Source organism: Ceratotherium simum, chromosome 26 (assembly GCF_057802395.1).
Source record: "Ceratotherium simum simum isolate JZ-2026a chromosome 26, ASM5780239v1, whole genome shotgun sequence".
Lineage (NCBI taxonomy): Eukaryota > Metazoa > Chordata > Mammalia > Perissodactyla > Rhinocerotidae > Ceratotherium > Ceratotherium simum.
In genome coordinates this window covers 10,803,928-10,822,141 of record NC_141925.1, presented here as the reverse complement: position 1 = coordinate 10,822,141, position 18,214 = coordinate 10,803,928, and the positions used below count along the sequence as shown (strand labels likewise).

At 48.4% G+C, this 18,214-nt stretch overlaps 1 protein-coding gene across 2 annotated transcripts in view; it reads right to left on the bottom strand.

Moving 5' to 3' along the window:
• Nucleotides 1-835: 835 nt before the first annotated feature.
• Nucleotides 836-18,214, bottom strand: part of SNX29 (sorting nexin 29) — a 519,309-nt gene continuing 501,930 nt past the window's right edge. For both annotated transcript variants that reach the window (XM_087416977.1, XM_004438061.3), the window contains one exon: nt 836-13,671. In XM_087416977.1, coding sequence (XP_087273103.1) covers nt 13,542-13,671 — 130 coding nt within the window. In that variant the 3' untranslated portion in view covers nt 836-13,541. The remainder of the gene's footprint in view (nt 13,672-18,214) is intronic.

Here is an 18,214-nt window from a genome sequence, read left to right as displayed (position 1 = left end):
AGCGGGTGCTCAATAAAAGAGCATAATCATGGTCATTAGCACCATGGGGAGTCCTGAAATAACAGCCCATGGGCCTCTGCTGCCACTGCGGAGCTCAGCGAGAATCCAGGCCTCACCCTGGCGCATCGTGCATCAAGGCGCACAGAGGCCCACATTCCTGAACGATAATGCCCTAATTGAATGTATGTACATTGGAAAGAATCCTCAGAACCCTAACCCCTCCAGTGAGGACGTGAGGCCTCTTCCTGCCCACCACTTTATCATCAGGGGGGCTGCCAGGCCGCCCCCAGGACAAGTGTCCGTGACAGCCCACCGCCCCTGCCGCTTCCCAGCGGCTTAACAAGTCCCGGAGGAAGGAGAGGGGTGGAACTGCCCTCCTCCGAGGACCTGCGATGGACGTCACTGCACGTTATTCCCACAGAGCCCTGGCGGGGGGAGGGGGAATCCTGCTCCATTAGGAGAAACCGAGGCTCCGGGACGATCTGAGCTTGTCTGCGTTCACCTGGCCGGTGAAAGACAGAAAGAGGAATCAAACCTGTATCCTTCCCCGGATCCCACCCCCAAACCACGGATGAACGAGTGTAGCCTGACGCGTCTTCGGAGCCTTAACTCGTCCTTGATGTGCATCTACTGAATAGATGAGTGAGCCGGAGAATGAGGACAATGACTGGCCCCTGCGTAGTCCCCACAGGGCCAGGCGCCTCACTCGTCTATCACAGCCCCTAGCCGATCAGAGCCCAGGCGTCCCTTCAACGGATGACGAGAGGCTGAGGGCGGCCCTGACGGAGGGCCCTGCAGCTGGTGAGTTGCAGAGTTAAAATGTGAACTCAAGCCCTTGTGGTTCTAAAGCCCTTGCTTTTTTATTTTCAATTAGTTTTGACTGTGATAAAATCCACATAACATAAAATTTACCCTCAACCATTTTCAAGTGTACCGTTCAGTGGTATTGAATACATTCATTATGTTGTGCAGCCATCACCACCATCCATCTCCATAACTCTTTTCATCTTGCAAAACTGAAACTCTACCCATTAAACAGTAACTCCCCATTCTCCCTTCCCCCAGCCCCTGACAATCACCATTCTCCTTTCTGTCTCTATGAATTTGACTACTCTAAGTATCTTGTTAGTGGAATCATACAGTATTTGTCTTTCTGTATTTGGCTTATTTAACTTAGCATAATGTCCTCAAGGTTCATCCATATTGTAGCATATGTCAGAATTCCTTTTTAAAGCTGAATAATATCCATTGTGTGTATACACCACATTTCGCTTATCCATTCATCTGTCGATGGATGCTTGGGTTGCTTCCACATTTTAGCTATCGTGAATAATGCTGCTTTGAACATGAGTGTACAAATATCTCTTCAAGACCCTGCTTTCAATTCTTTTGGGTATATTTCCAAAAGTGGAATTGCTGGGTCATATGGTAATCATATGTTTAATTTTGGGGGGAACCACCCATACTGTTTTCCATAGTGGCTGCACCAATTTACATTCCCAACAACAGTGCATAAGGGTTTCAGTTTCTGCACAGCCTCACCGACACTTAGTTTCTGTTTTTTCGATAGCAGCCGTACTAATGGGTGTGAGGTGGTATCTCCTTGTAGCTTTGATTTGCATTTCCCTAATGACTAGTGATATTGAGCATCTTTTCATGTGCTTGTTGGCTGTTTGTATATCTTCTTGGGAGAAATGTCTATTCAAGTCCTTTGCCCATTTTTGAATAGAGTTGTTTGGTTTTTTGTTGTTGAGTTTTAGGAGTTCTCTATATTTTCTGAATTTTAATCCCTCCTCGGATATACGGTCTGCAAATATTTTCTCCCATTCTGTGGGTTACTTTTTTACTCTGTTGATGCTGTCCTGATGCATAGAATTTTATAATTTTCGTAAGTCCAATTTGCTATTTTTGCTTTTCTTATCTATGTGTTTGGTGTCATATCCAAGAAATCATCACCAAATGTGATGTCATGAATGTTTTGCCCTGTTTTCTTCTAAGAGTTTTATAGTGTTAGGTCTTACATTTAGGTCTTTGATCTAATTTGAGTTAATTTTTGTAGACGCTGTAAGGTAAGGGTACAACTTCATTCTGTTGCACGTGCATATCCAGTTTTCCCAGCACCACTTGTTGAAAAGACTGTCCTTTCCCCATTGAATGGATTTGGTACTCTTGTCAAAAATTATTTGACCATAAATGTGAGGGTTTATTTCTAGGTTCTCCATTCTATCCTTTTGTCTGTATGTCTGTCTTTATGCCAGTACCACGCTGCTTTGATGACTGTAGCTTTATAGTAAGTTTTGAAATCAGGAAGGGTGAGTCCTCCAGCTCTGTTCTTCTTTTTCAAGATTATTTTAGCAATTCAGGTTTCCTTGAGATTCCATATGATTTTTAGGATGAGTTTTTCTATTCCTGCAAAAAAGGTTATTGGGATTTTGATAGGGATTGCATTGAGTTGGTAGATTGCTTTGGGTAGTATTGACATCTTAAAAATATTAATTCTTCCAATCCATGAGAATGGTATGTACTTTATTTATGTCTTTCATTTCTTTCAGCTATGTTTTGTAGCTTTCATTGTACAAGTCTTTTACCTCTTTGGTTAATTCCTAAGTATTTTATTCTTTTTGATGCTTTTGTAAATGGAATTGTTTTCATAATTTCCATTTTCGATAGTTCATTGTTAGTATATAGAAATGCAGCTGATTTCTGTGTGTTTACTTGGTATCCTGCTACGTTGCTGAAATCGTTTATCATTTCTAACAGTTTTTTTGTGGAATCTTTAGGATTTTCAACATATTAAGAGCCTATCATCTGTGAACAGAGGTAATTTTACTTCTTCCTTTCCTATTTGGATGCCTTTTATTTCTTTTTCTTGAATAGCTCTGGCTAGAACATCCAGTACTATGTTGAATAAAAGTGGCAGAAGTGGGAACCCTTGTCTTGTTCCTGATCTTAGAGGAAAATCTTTCAGTCTTTCACCATGGAGTATATGTGATTTTCTGTGGATGTTTCATATATGGCTTTTATTGTAAGTAGTTTCTTTCTATTCCTAGTTTTTTTTTTTTTTTTAAAGATTTTATTTATTCATTTTTTTTCCCCCCAAAGCCCCAGTAGACAGTTGTATGTCATAGGTTCACATCCTTCTAGTTGCTGTACGTGGGACTCGGCCTCGCGTTGGACGGAGAAGTGGTGCCTTGGGGCGTGCCCGGGATCCGAACCCGGGCCGCCAGCATCAGAGCGCGCGCACTTAACCGCTAAGCCACGGAGCCGGCCCATCTATTCCTAGTTTGAGTGTTTTTATCATGAAAGCATGTTGAATTTTGTCAAATGCTTTTTCTGCATCTATTAAGATAATCAGATGGTCTTTTCCCCCATTCTATTGTTGTGGCATATTACACTGATCAATTTTCATATGTTGAACTATCCTTATATTCCAGGAATGAATCCCACTTGGTCACGGTATATAATCTTTTTAATATGCTGCTGAATTGTTTGCTAGTATTTTGTTGAGGAAATTTGCATCAACGTTCATAGGGGATATTGGTCTGTAGTTTTCTTTTCTTGGAGTATCTTAGTCTGGCTTTGTACCAGGGCAATGCTGGTTTCTCACATAATGAGTTAGGAAGTGTTCCATCCTCTTCACTTTTTTGGAAAAGTTGGAGGATTGGCATTAGTTCTTTAAATGTTTGGCAGAATTCACCAATGAAGCCATCAAGTCCAGGCCTTTCCTGTGTCAGAAGATTTTTGATTACTGATTCAATCTCCTTACTAGTTTATAGGTCTATTCAGATATTTTATTTCTTTGAATCATTCCATCTTGGTAGGCTTTGTGTTTCTAGGAATTTGTCCATTTCATCTAGGTTATCCAACTTGTTGGCATACAGTTGTTCACAGTACTCTCATAATCTTTTTTATTTCTGTAGAATCAGTAATAATATCCCCATTTTCATTTCTGACTTTAGTAATTTGAGGCTTCTCTTTTTTTCTTAGCCCCTCTAGCTAAAGGTTTGTCAATTTCCGTAGTCTTTTTGAAGAACTAGCTTTTGGTTTCATTAATTTTCCCTATTGTTTTTCTGTCCTCTATTTTGTTTATCTCTGCTCTAATCTTTATTATTTTTTTCCTTCTGCTAACATTGGGTTTAGTTCTTCTTTTTCTAGTTCCTTAAGGTGTAAAGTTAGGTTATTGATTTTAGATCTTTGTAGTTTTTTAACATAAGTGTTTTAGCTATAAATTCCCCCCTTAGCATTGCTTTTGCTGCATCCCATAAGTTTTGGTATGTTGTTTTCATTTTCATTCATCTTAAAGTATTTTCTAATTTCCCTTGTGATTTCTTTTTGATTCATCAGTTGTTTAAAAGTGTGTTAATTTCCACAAATTTGTGAATTTTCCAGTTTTCCTTTTGTTATATTTCTAACTTTATCCCATTGTGATTAGAGAAGACACTTTGTTTGATATCTAGCTTTTTAAATCTGTTGAGACTTAACTTGTGGCCTTAACATGATCTACTCTGGAGAATGTTCCTTGTGCACTTCAGAAGCATGTTTATGCTGCTGCTGTTGGGTGGAGTGTTCTGTGTATGTCTGTTAGATCTAGTTGGTTTATTGTGTTGTTCAAGTCCTCCGTTTCCTTATCTTCTGTCTGGTGGTTCTATCCCTTATTGAAGGCAGGGTATTGAAGTCATCAGCTATTATTATAGAACTGTCTATTTCTCCTTTCAATTCTGTCAGTTTTTGATCCCTATATTTTGATGGTCTATCATTAGATGTGTAAATATTTATAATTATTACATCTTCTTACTGTATTGAATCTTTTATTAATATACAATGTCTTTGTCTCTTTAACCTTTTTGATGTAAAGTCTATTTTGTCTGATGTTAGTATAGCCACTCCTGCTCTCTTTTGGTTACTATTAGCACAGAATATCTTTTTCCATGCTTTCACCTTCCATATATTTATGTCTTTGGATCTAAAGTGAGTCTCTTGTAGACAGCATATAATTGGATCATGTGTTTTTATCCATTCTGTCAATCTCTGCCTTGACTGGAGAGTTTAATCCATTTACATTTAAAGTAATTACTGATAAGGAGGGTCTTCTGTCATTTGCTCTTTGTTTTCTATATGCTTTAGGGCTCTTCTGCTTAAACAACCTCATTTCCTGCATTCCTGTCATCTTTTGTGTTTAGCTGATTTTTTTTGTAGTGAAATGTTTCAATTCCTTTCTCATTTCCTTTTGTGTATATTCTATACTTGTTTTCTTTGTAGTTACCATGGGGGTTACATTTAACATCCTAAAGTTATATAACACTCAGATTCGAATTTGTAGCAGGTTACCTTCAGTAACATCCCAAAACTCTGCTCCTTTACAGCTCTGACCTCACTCCTCTCAGTTGTTGGTGCTACAAAATTATATCTTTATACATTGTGTGCCCCAAACAAAAACTAATAATTCTTTTCAATGCATTAGTCTCTTTAATTATGTAGAAAACAAAACGTGGAGTTACAAACCAAAGTTACAATAATACTAGCTCTTAAACTAGTATATTAGTTGGGCTTGACTAGGGCTGGGTTTTTGCCAAGCAAATAAGAAAGAAGGGTGAGAGAGTCAAGGATGTCTGGAAGGGAGCGATGATCGTTGTGGCCCATGGAACAAATGCTGGAAAGAGGGGGCTTGGCAAGAATGTGTGAGGAGGACAAAGTTTTTAAAAATGACAGATTGCATGTCTTGAAGAATTTGAAGAGTTGTCGCTCTGGTGACATTAAAGTAATGTGCTGGGAGGACAGAAGTGATCAGAGTGGAAAATCTGAAGTCAAGGTTCCAGAGGTGGCACAGTTATTGCTGCTGCACTAGTCTAGAAGGGCCACCAGTGGCACAGAGGAAAAGCCTCTGGAGAGGGAGAAGCTCAGAGGAGGGAGATGTGGGGTGTCAGCTGGAAGGGAGGAGGCGTGAGCAGGGTGCTGATCATCAGTGAGTGAGAAGCAGCAGCTCAGAGGTCAGCAGATGAGGCCAAGCCTAGGAATAGAAGGTGTCGGAAGCAGATGGCATGAGCTTCAAAGGAATTGATGTGTTTAAGGAGGCAAAGTGGTTTGACCTAGGGAAATGGAGAACTAGGAGGAATACTGGATTGAGGGAGAAGGAGAAAAAAAGACAGCCTCTACTCGGGGGAGCTCAAGGGAATACGGTCTTTGGGAGACAGCTGTGGTTGGGGATGGCAGGAAGCTGAGAGACTTCACTGAGGAGAGGCTGAGGTTATTGGGGAGTTTGTTCCATACATATTAGAGGTGAGGAGGGGAGACTGGGACAGATCAGAGTGTGGCCAAGATAATCCAGGCCGTGGGCACAATGGAAACCGTCCCCCCGTCTCTCCTCTACCTCGGAGCTGGGCCAGCACTCAATCTGCTTAGTTTTCTCATCTGCTCAGATGCGGAATCGGGTCCCTACTTCGCTGGGTTGGCCTGAGGGTTACGCAAACAGGAGGCGGCAGAGTGTGGGGCGCAGGGCTCTCCACACACACGGTCTCAAAAACCAGCCGTGTCTTCTCCTCCTCCCGCTTCATCAGCTGGGTAGTGGCCTTCCCACAGCGCTCAGCCCAGGGGTCTCAGTGACCCCCTTCGTGGGCCCGGGTCAGAATTTACCCAGGGTTTGATGGTAGGAGTGCTATGTACTGACCTCACGCCTGGGCTCTTATCCTGAGAACCTTTTTCTTCTCAATTACCGTAATTAGGCCGAAAGGTAAAGTACCTTCCTATACGGTACGGATTTTTAAGCCAATGTAATTTTGGGGGAGGGGGCAGGAGGAGGGCGACAACAGTGTAGCCTTTCTTTCTCCTCCTTCAGGTTGCAGCTTAAATGTCACTTCTGCCAAGAGAACCCCTCGGCCTGGCCCCACGGTCCTCAACCAGGGGACACTCAGGGGACATGTGGCCATGTCAGGAGCCACTTCTGGTTGTCACGACTGGAAGGGTTCTACTGGCACCTAGTGGGTAGAGTGCAGGGATGCTGTGAACCTCCCACAGTGCACAGCATGACCCAGCCCCGGGTCAGCAGTGCTGAGGGTGACACCACGGCCTGGACTGCCTACCGTAGACCCTGGGCCCTGTTGTTCTCTCTCTGAGCCCAGCTTACTCCTTCGGGGAACTTACTGCAGTCTGTAATTATCCGGATGGCTGGCTTAAAAAAAAAATCTTTTTATGTCCACCTGCCTCACCTGAATGTGTCTTTTCTCTCTTGGTTCACTGCCGTATGCCCAGCCCCTGGCATGATGCCTGGTATACAGTAGGTGCCCAATAACTATCTGTTTCTGAGTGAATGAATAGGAACCTGTAATGAGGGTTTTTTCTTCTCTCTGGATTTCTGATTCTACATCTCCAATTTATACAGATCTACCTACTAACTCCAAATGGGATTTTGCTCCACTTCAATTCAAATAAAAGTGATGTTACTCCAATCAAATGCTGTTGTCCAGGGTACCACGGGACATGGTGAATGACCTTTCTGGAAGTTTTTATACCATGTATGTTGAAAGTTCACGAAATCCCCAGCTGCTAAGGAAGAACTGAGACAAAGAAACAGAGAAGCCGTAAACTGAGGATCTACTTTATAAAATGTCGCTGTTTTTATTTTGTCATTGTAAAGAGGTGTATCTGAACCAGATTGTAACAAAATCACCACAGCTTATTCCAAAAGAAAAGTTCAGTACAAGAGATTTTAGAAAATTAAACACATTTGTTTAAAAACTCTATCATGTAAACCTTAACATAAGAGGGTAGTTAAGATACTACACGTTTCAGAGCGAATCTGCAGACTTCTAGGCCTCACTTACACACAGACAGTAGACTAGACCCTCGTTGCCTTATCACCCCTGACAGACGGCTCCCTGGGACCCGATCGTGGGTGACTCTGGCCTGGCCGAGGGCCTCCACGCTGGGATCACCATGGCTCCTGCATTCAGGACTCCCTCCTCCAAGAAATCAGTGTCTGATGTGTTAAGCAAAGTGTTCTACCAAATGACTATGCCAGGGATGTGAAGCTAAGGCTGCAGAGGTAACGACATTCTTTCTAGGATAAACCCTAGATAATAAAAAATCCTAATTAGCTCTCCCACCCGCTTCCCTCCAGGAAATGCATGATCTCTGTCCTCCATGCTATTTCTGGAGTGTGAGCAACTCTGGTTGCAAATGTGTCACTCGCCATTTTGCATCCTTCCATGTTCTCAATCCTGATTTTTGCAAGGGCATCCCCTGTACGGTCTATGTTGATGGTGAAAAGAACTGTCAAAGGTGAGTGGCCTCTCCCCTTGCAGTTCACGGAGGCAGGAAGCAGACGTGACCAGATTTGAGGGGAAGGTGGTCGTCTGGGCAGGTCAGCTAGTGGTTTTCCAATAGTGATGGGAAAACATTCTTGTGCCGTTAACTGAACCCCTGGACCTCAAAACACTAATGAATCCAGCATGTCCTATTAGTGGGATGCTCATCCATGCCTTGGGCTTAACGATCTTTTAGAGAAATCAGATTATTTTTTTTACTTCTCTGAAGAAACTGATTGGGTAGGTAAGGAAACCCATTCAATGTGGTTGGTAGGATTTAAAGCCAAAAGTGAGGGCTCCTTGACAGAACTGAGAGTTGCCAAACTCAGGCCCATCCATGGCAATGCTCATGGCTAAGGGGCAGGTGAGAAATCCCGGCGATGAACAGATCAGGTGCACGTCAGTAACTGCGAGATGAGCACACAGCTGCTTTGCTCAGAGCACTGAGATCGCCAATGCTCCACCTCATTCCTACTGATCCAGTAGCTGAAGTTTTATTTTAGAAACATAATCAAGACCACACGTTACGCAAACATGAAAATGAACTTTTTGGCACGGGAATGTTAGATAAAATATACAGTGCTACAATTGTGCAAAATTAGCACAGAAGCCAATCTGAACAGCAAATATTTAATGTTAGCTTTAATGAAACAATGCACAATATTTTGAAAAATAATCATTGCAAAAGACCTCGCTCAGAAGCAGATGCCTGCCTGCTGGAAGCGCCCTGTCTACTGAGTCATGGCCTGCGGGCTGGGAAGGAGGGCCAGCGTGTGGGGCACTGTCCTGAGGGAAAGACCAAGGGGACGTCAAGACAATCATTGCCTTGGGGGTTGAAGCTTGAGCATGAGGTGTGCCCCTCGGCCAGTCTGATGCTCCTGGGCAGGGTCTTCCTCAGGCATGTCCTGGGGAATACCCATCCCCAGCTCCAGGCTAAAAATCCAGCCTGTTCTTTGCTGTCAGTTACACCCCGAGGCAAGAAGATGCCTCTGGAATGGAGTGCCTCACCGTGCATGGGCCCTGGTGCCTTGGACAAAGGAGCCAAGCGAAGCAATGAAGGAAGGATTCTGGAGGTGACTGGTGAGGAGGGTGCCTGCTGGGACCCCAGAGAACAGGGCCTGGTCTCCATGTCAGGGGCCAGCTGGCATCTCTGGGCTGTACCCCTATGTGAAGGTGAGCAGGTGGGGTAGGGGGTCTGGAACCCTGTGACCTGGTTCTCAGGTGGGCAAACTGTCCCATGCAGAACAAGAGAGGAAGCCACCAGCTTGCCCTGGCCGCAGAGCCCAGGGTCCGGGTGTTAAGAGATAAGCAGTGCAGCTTCTGATTGACTGGGCTGGTCTTCATTCCTGACTCTGGGCCCGAAATCTGGGGGTTAATGATGGGGCCTGCAGTGCCTGGTGCCTCTCAGCCTTGGCTACGGCTGTGTTATCAATCCTACGGCTGTCAACAGCTTTGATTGCCTGTTTTTCAAAGGCACAACACACAACCTGCCACTGTTGTAAAATTTCAGCGGTTATCAAATCCCAGCTTAATAAGCTCTGAGCGTGGAGCAGAGCCAAGCGCCGTAATCAGACCGATATCCACAAGCCCTGGCCCAGCTCCCTCTCCTCTCACTGCTCCTGCCTCTTGTGAGGTCTCACTAGACGGTGTGCGTCTTTACCACTCAATCAGGCTTTTGTACCCAAGAAGCCCTTGGACGTGCCTGGTTACTGGGTGTTAAAGGCGACCCCACGGGTACGACAAAGCCTCTTCCATGGAAGCCGCCGCCTCCCCCAGAGCCCGGTTGTGGAGAAACGCTGGGCTGTCTTCACAGCAGCCCCGCTCTCTGTGACGGCTCACAGGAACGAGGGCAGCGTGTGCCCATGAACAGGATTCTCAGGAGCGGGAGCCAGCTGTGTCAAGCCCAAGTTCCGGGCTGATGGCAGGAGGGGCCGGCTGAGGAGGCTCGCTTCTGGCAAGGTTTACACCAGCCTCGCCATCCCTTCCTGGGAGATCTGCTTTTCCCTTTAAAGGAGAAACATCTCTGCCCAGCCCTACTTCTCCTGGATTTTGTTCCATCAGGGGGAAAAGAGGGAAGAAACAAAGGAGATGACGGCAGAGACGGAGCCTGCTGACGTTCTGTCCTGTTCTCGCTACAACAGTCCGTGAGCAGCCCGCCTTTGAGAGGCCCTGGAACGGCCTCTTCCAGTACGGGTGTGCTCCCGGAGGTTCAAGGCCCTCTAGAGGGGCAGGCTCCCTTGGTTACTCTCTGAATGGCTGGGGCGGGGGCGGGGGGGGGGGGACTTCCTTTCTCAGGTGCCAACTTTGGAGGCACCAAAGAATCTTCTTATTGGATCAAGCAGACAGAAGTAACTCTGACTGGTTGTTTCCGCAGGGCTGTCTGTCCCTCCGAGGGGTCACAGGGGGCTGAGGGGTGTTTTGGAGGGAGGAGGACAGCTGGCACTCCGAACTGGATCCCTGTTGAAGGGCAGATGAGGACACGTCCTCGGGGGGTGACATTTTGTGCACCAGATCTCAGCCTGGACTTCCCTGGACCTGGGCATTTTGTTCTTTCTCCAGGAAGTCTGCCCCAGCACACCAGAGCAGGGCAGTATTCTGAGCAGCTGGATGGACTAAATCATTGCAGAACATTCTATGTGATTCCAAAGTTAAGGCTGTGAGGAGTTGCTGTAATGTGCATGTCACATGCATATCTGACATCAGAGGGGTGGTCTGTATGTTGAAGATGATTCCAGGGTTTCTGCGTGATCACAATAAAGGGAGTGCAAACAGCAAGCATCCCGGATGGCTCCCACGTGGCCCCCAGGAACACGTCTTTACAGTCCACACTTGGGGAGAGCAGGGCACATTTTCCATGAATAAATAAGCTTTAAAAAATGGGCAGAGTTTCTCCTTTTTAAATACAGGCCGAGTGCGTACTTGGTTCTCGCGGCTTAGCATCTGTCTGCTGTAGCTCTAGGTGCCGTTGTTTTTGCTTTGTTTTTTAACTCTGTGTGCAGAATGTCAAGGAAGGTTCCTGGTGAGGTGGTTGGAGAAGGCGAGGCCAGATTCACTCAGACATGTTTCAGATCAGGTGCCAGAAAAAGCTGGCTGAGCAGAACCCTCGGCCCCCCAGGGGGAACGCTGGAGGTGGGTGGTTCCATCCTGTATCTGATACAGACAGAAAGGAGATATCGCGGGTGCAGACTCTGCTGTGTGGACAGGCAGTGCTGGGACAGTCTGTCGGCTCATCCCAGACCTACTTCAAAACGACCGACGTGCGGTAAACCAAACTCAGGAGGCCGGACTTGGGCAGCCAGAGCTTTTAGTCCCTGATGACGGAGTTGAGAAGGGCTCTGTGTTCAAAGCCGCGAGCCACAGCGGCCCAGTCAGCACCGTGGGACTTGGAATTCAAATGGGGCGCATGTGTGGCCACGCTGCCTTTCTAGGACACAGCGTCTCTCAGGCCCTCTAAAGCCCTGAGCTGAGAGCAGGGCCCCTGCCACACACACTCCCACTTCCCTCCACGGAGAACAGCAGGCTCGTTCTGCTCACCTGAGCACACCTCACCTGGCGGAATGTTCCCTCAGAAGCTATTCATGCCGCCTGTCTCTGTGCAGAGCTGTGCGTCAATTATCTCAGTTTTACTTAACTGCCCTGAATACATTTCTTTCTGGCTAATAGAGCCACACACAGCATACACCTTCCAGAGTTTTCCTCTATCTAGGAAATGCTCAGTGTTTACCCAGGTCGCTCACCAAGTTTTAGGCTGAGTTGAAACAGTTCCAGGAGGAGACACAGGTAGCCTTCCACCGACCATCTTCCACACACGCTTACAGCATCAAATTCCCCTACATCTCTGTCTGCCTCAGGTCAAACTTATGCTCGCATAGTCTATTCCACAACCTCCCGTCTAGTTTCTTAGTATTTCCCCCAGAAAATGCGAACTCTTCATAACTATACAGAGCAGCTAAGGATGGCTCTTGCCCGGGGGGGTGTGGGTGTGGGTGGGGGTGGAGGGTGGGAGACAATTCTGTGATTCTGGATGCTGAAACTGGCTGAATGGCTCTAGTCCCACGAGGCGGTCTAATGTGGGAGTGTTGGAGCAGAAGCCTGGGGTGGCTGCCGTGTTGCCCACCTTCGTCCTGTTTCCGCCTGCCCCCGGGGCCTGCTCAGAGACGGAGGAACAGAGGGATCAATCTGGGGGAGCTCACAGGGTCCTGCTCCCAATGAGAGCATGACGGCAGACAGAGCCTGTACCGCAAACCCGGGTCTTTTGGGGACAATCATGATCTGTTCAGAGTGGACACTGTGTCCAAGTCTACGAGAGCCATGCTGAGCTCCATGGAGCCCTGGACTTAGGTCTAAAAGCCTGAGGGCCTACAGAACCTTCTGCAGTGGTTCCCGGAGCCGAGTCTCTCTCACAACCATGAGGCCAAGGCCACGGATTCCTGGACAGCCCAAGGCTCTCCAACACGGGTCGCCAGGTTGGCCCAGATGGCTGAGGTGCCACTCAGCCTGATAAGCTGCACATGGGCCTGGGTGACCTCAGGTTTCCTACGTGGACTGGTCCTTCCAGAAGCCAACCGTGGGGAGGCAGGGGGAAGTTCTCCAAGGACCATAGTTTGCATTACTCACAGCTCCTTCACGTGAAGGCCACTGGAATGTCTCCCGGGAGGCGTGACGCCACAGAGGTCCTGCTGGCCATGGGGGCCGTAAGTAGGGTATCTAATGACCACTGGTGGAGGGTAAAATGGAAAGGAACAGAGCCCACCCCCACCCCACATGTCCATTGGTTGTAGCAGGCAATTACATTAGAGAGAAAAAAAAAGGGTAACAGTCATTCTAATTCCCAGGTGGGAAAGAGTCAGGAGGTTGTTTCTGAATGAACCTTCTGACCAAGTGGAACACTGATTTGTGCACCTCACCCAGGGGCTCCGAGCCTGCCCTGGCGCCCACCCGCCTGCTGGGCCCTGGGCTGGAGGAAGGGGACACATGGCCCTTGCTGCCCAGGGCGGACCCTGGGAGACTAGTGTCCGAGTCTGTGCAGCGTGGAGCCACCCTGCTCTCTCAGACTGACCAGTTTAATGTGGGTGTTGTGTGACCGGCGGGGAAGGTGTGCTTTCTGGGGTTCACCAAGGGGACGTGGTTGTCACTCCAAGGTGTAAGGGGCCAGCTGCCGTGTCCAGGTCGGACACACAGTGGCCAGGGTGGAGGCAGCCAGTGCAGCACGCAGGGTCCGAGTCTGGGATTCTGTCGAGGTCAGAGGTCGCCGCTCTGGGGCTCCACGTTGCGCGTCTCCCTGGGGTGACTGCGGGACAGCTTGGGGAAGCGGGCAGCCGCTTTGGGCCGGCTGTTCTTGTCCAGAGGCTCTCCAGGAGGGGCAATGTCACTGTAAGACAGAGCAGGGAGAACCTGATTAAGTCAGGGCGTCCAGATGCAAATGACCACCGGCAGGGCAGCGAGCCGGGTGGGAGAACGGCAGGAGGGGCTCAGAGGGACAGCTGCTGCCCAGCTCTGACTGGTGAGTGCGGCATGGAGAAATGGGGCATCCACTGTCTTTCAAAAGCACCCGAGCATAGCCCTGCGTCCAAGCTAGCTTGTGGGGCCACCAGTGCTGGACCCGATTCTAAGGCTACAAAACCAGCCACGGTTTTCTTCCCATTTTCACCGATCTTCCAGCAAAGGCACATTTTAAAGTCAAAGAAAAAAAATGCTTTGGAGAACATTGCATTTAAGGTCATAGAGATGTGTGGCACAAACACAGGATAGGGATTTCTTCTGGGAGTCATCCCGAGAGAATCGTCAGGATGTATGCCACGTCTTGTTGTAAGGGCGTTCACCGCAGTGTTGTGTGAAAGACCCATAAACAGGAAACAACTTATGAGCCCAACATGGAGGGATTACTGATACTGATCACAAAACATGTGGGCAACAGGACAGCAGGGGCCATGAAAGACAGCGATGCAGGGGTGCATTACTGACTGGCGAAGACGTTCAGTTAGAGCACAGGTGAAAACACAGGAGAGAGGGTAGGAGCCCACCATGTATAGAAAAACCGGAAGGGTATGTTCATTCATACACACCCACATGGGCCAAGCACTGTTCTAGACACTGGGGACACAACAGTGAGCAAAACCAACTCTCCCGGGGCCTGTGGAGAGTCACAGTCCACAGGAGAGCTCAGGTTCCGGACATTCTAAAGATTCAGGTCACAAAGGCGGCCAGGGCTGCGCTGGGCAGCAAGCCTGAGGCAGTCGCTAGAAGGGTGGCAGGAGGTGCCCAAGAGAGGGGCGTGTGGGGCTGAGGGACAGCCTGGGTGAAGGGCACCCGCTGGAGGGCCCTCGGCAGGGGAATCCACCGTCCGGCTGCCTTTTAAATGAGCCCTGCCTGGCGCGTGCAGAGTGGACTGGAGGGGCCAGTGCTCCGGGCCCAGGGAGCGTGCACAGAAGCCTGGACTGTGGGTGTGACCGCAGAGGTGGTGAACTTTGTCTTATGGCTGCTTTAACAAAGCACCAAGCCTGTAGTGGCTTAATACAACACAAATGTACTGCCTTGCAGTTCTGGAGGTCAAAATGGGTCTACCAGGGCTAAAGTCAAGGTGTCAGCAGGACTGCTTACTCCGGGGGCCTCTAGGGGAGAGCCTGTTTGTCTTCCCAAGCTTCTAAAGGCCGCCTCGTTCCTTGGCTGTGGCCCCTTCCTCCATCTTCAAAGTCAGCAGTGTGGCATCTTAAATCTCTCTCTCCCTCTGACCTTCCTGCCTTCCTCTTATAAGGACCCTTGTGATCACACTGGGCCCACCTGGATCATCTCCCTTTCTTGAGATCCTTAACTTAATCACATCTGCAGAGTCCCCTTTGCCATGTAAGGGGACACATTCATAGGCGCCCGGGATTAGGGCATGGACATTTTTGGGGGTCCTTATTCTGTCTACTACACATTGAGATTTGAATATGAAGTAGAACCAACAAGACTTGGTAATTGAACAATAATTATCTCTAAATGGTGAGACTACAGCTGGTAGAAAATAGAAACGAGAGATAAGAAAAATTTCTACCTGGTAGTAAATGCTTTTAAAAGACAAATCTAATAAATATCTCTCTGGTAGAAAATGCTTTTAAAAGACAAACCTAACAAATGTTAAAGCTGGGTCTCATGTTCTGAATGTCGCTGTGGCGTCAGGTTCGGTGCTAGGGGCTGTGAGCCCTGAGCCCCACTGGACTCTGCAAAGGAAGACATAGCCCGTCTACAGATGGGCAGGGAGGCTCAGCGACCACGGCCACCCAGCACCTAAGTGGCAGACCCAGGCTTGTCCACAGCCAGCTGCCCCCAAGCCCAGCCCAGACGAGCCACGTTCAAAAAGAAATCCTCCCTCCAGAGGGTTCCTGGAAATAGCCCAATTCCTTCCTGCGTCTCAGGAGCAGTGCTGTTTACCATGATAGGATTTTCACGCCGTTGCAGGGACCGGGCCACTGGGCTGCTCAAGAAGATGCCCCTTGTTTCGAGTTCAGGGCGACATCTCAATCAGATAATAAAAGGAAAACATCCCTTTATTATTACCTCCTGCTTTGGCAGTCAGGGTGCTCTGCCCTCTGCATGGAGGGAGAGGAAACATTTGACCTTGAACAAAGCCGGAGCTGCTCCTGATCCCTTCTGCAGCCAGTCCCGCTTCGCCGCACGGACCTCCTTCCGAATGGTGTTTGGCCGCGGGCCCAAAGCAAACGTGTCCCTCTCTTCTTTCGAAACATCAGCATTACCAACAGCTTCTTTGTCCCTGAATCTCCCTTAGAGGATGGGTAGAAGCGGCTGGAAAGAATCTTTGCTCTCACTGCGCAGGTGGACTTGGATGTAAATGTCATTTTAAATCAACGCCCTCTCCAAGCCCCTCCCCTCACCCTGCTCAGGACGCAGGGTCCAGCCAGCCGCCCCTAAGGCTGTGGCTGCCGCCATCACTGCGTATGACACGCAAGGCCAGGATGACCAGAGGCTGTGGGGCCCTGGAGGTTGGTGGCTCTTAGAGGAGGGTCACAAGTCAGCAGGGCCAGGATGCGGCTACTTCCTTTTGTTGTTCATCAAACGGCACCTACCAGGCGGAGAGGCATGCGAGCACTGGGGGTTAGCGCAGGGGCTCCAAGCCAGGAGGCCCCGTTCAGTCCTGGTCCTGCCACCAATGGGCTGTGCCCCTTGCTGTCTCTGAGCCTCGTTTCCTCGTCTGTCATGTGGGGATGAAGATGAAATGCTGTAGTCAGGACTCAAGAGTTCACCCCATGGAAAGGCACTAACTAGCTGCATTTCTTTAGGCAAGTCCTCTTTGACCCTCAGCTTCTGGGATGGAATAAAGGCACAGTTGTTTTAAGCATTATATGGATAAGGTGCCTAGAACAACGCCTGGCTAGAAAAACCACTCAAAAAAACGTGAGCTACATCATGCTAGGCGCTGAGGGCATAGGGGTGAATGTGAGTTGGAGGAGTCCGCAGTCTTGTTGGGGAGTGGGCAGGGCAGACCAGTACAGGGAAGCACGGTGGATGCTTTGACCGGGGGAAACACCGGGTGTTCTGAGCAGGACACCAGGCTTGAGCATCAGGGTGGTCAGGGAGGGCTTCTTGGAGGAGGAGGAGACATGAAGGATGAGCAGGAGTAAGTGGGATAGTTGGCTGTGAGAGCTGAAGAACAGCAAGTGTGAAGGCAGAGGGCCGGTGGTGGGACTTGTGGGCTTGGAGCTCGGCAGATGGGACCCAGATCCTTCACCTTCCTGGAAAGAGGATTTACCTCAGGGGTGTAGACAGAAGTCACTGAGATGATTGTCAAATGCCCGTGCCTGGCCCCTGGGGACTCTGTGAGAACAGGTTGCAGTCGCTGAGGTGAGCGCAGGTGGAACACCGGGGGGCCGGTGACAGTCCATCAGAGTGGGAGCCGGCCTGGGCGTGCCAGGGGCAGGGACAGCTTCACCCTAAAGGCCACTGTGAGTAGTGACAATGACCTGAACCGCACTGGTGGTTGGGAGGACGTGCTGGGTGGGGCTGGGGCAGAGGCAGCTGCGATAATTCCTGTAAACACGGGGAGAGTAGGTGGTGGGGCCCCTGGAGGAGGAGGTCAGCAGAGGACTGGCTGAGTGGGGGCGTCTGTGTCAGGCCCAGCTGCAGCTGGTGGCTTCAGTAACTTGGACGCGTGAGTGGAGGGAAAGGCAGCCGGACAGAGAGGTCCGGGGTCTGCGCAGAGCTGCGCGGGAGTCACTGGCATCTGTGTAAGGCGGAACCACATCAAACTGCGATGTTTGCAGGTCAAAACCATCTTGTTTTCAGATACCTGCTGGCCATTTGCATGTAGTCTTCGGAGAATGTCTCTTCAAGTCTTTAGCCCATTTTTTAACAGAAGAAATGCAAATCGAAACCACAATGAGATGGCACTTCACACCTGTCAAGATGGCTAGTATCACAAAAACCAGAGACACCAAGTGCTGGTGAGGAAGTGAAGACGCAGAACCCTTGCACACTGTTGGTGGGAAAGTAAAATGCTACAGCCACGTGGAAAGCAGTATGAAGGTTCCTCAAAACTAGAACTACCATATGATCCAGCAATCCCACTGCTGGCTATTTATCCAAGAGAAATGAAATCAGAATCTAGAAGAGAGATCTGCAGAACTACTTCCAATAGATAATATGTGGAAATAACCTAAATCTTCAGGGATGGATAAAGAAAATATGGTAAATACATACAATGGAATCCTCTTCAGCCTTAAAAAAGAAGGAAATTCTGACATAAGTGACAACATGGATGAACGTGGAGGACATGATGCTAAGTGAATTAAACCAGTCACAGAAGGACAAATACTGTATGATTCCACTTACGTGAGGAATCTTAAAGTAGTCAAACTCAGAGAATCAAAGACTGGAGTGATGATTATTAGAGGCTGAGGGGAGGGCGAAGTGGGGAG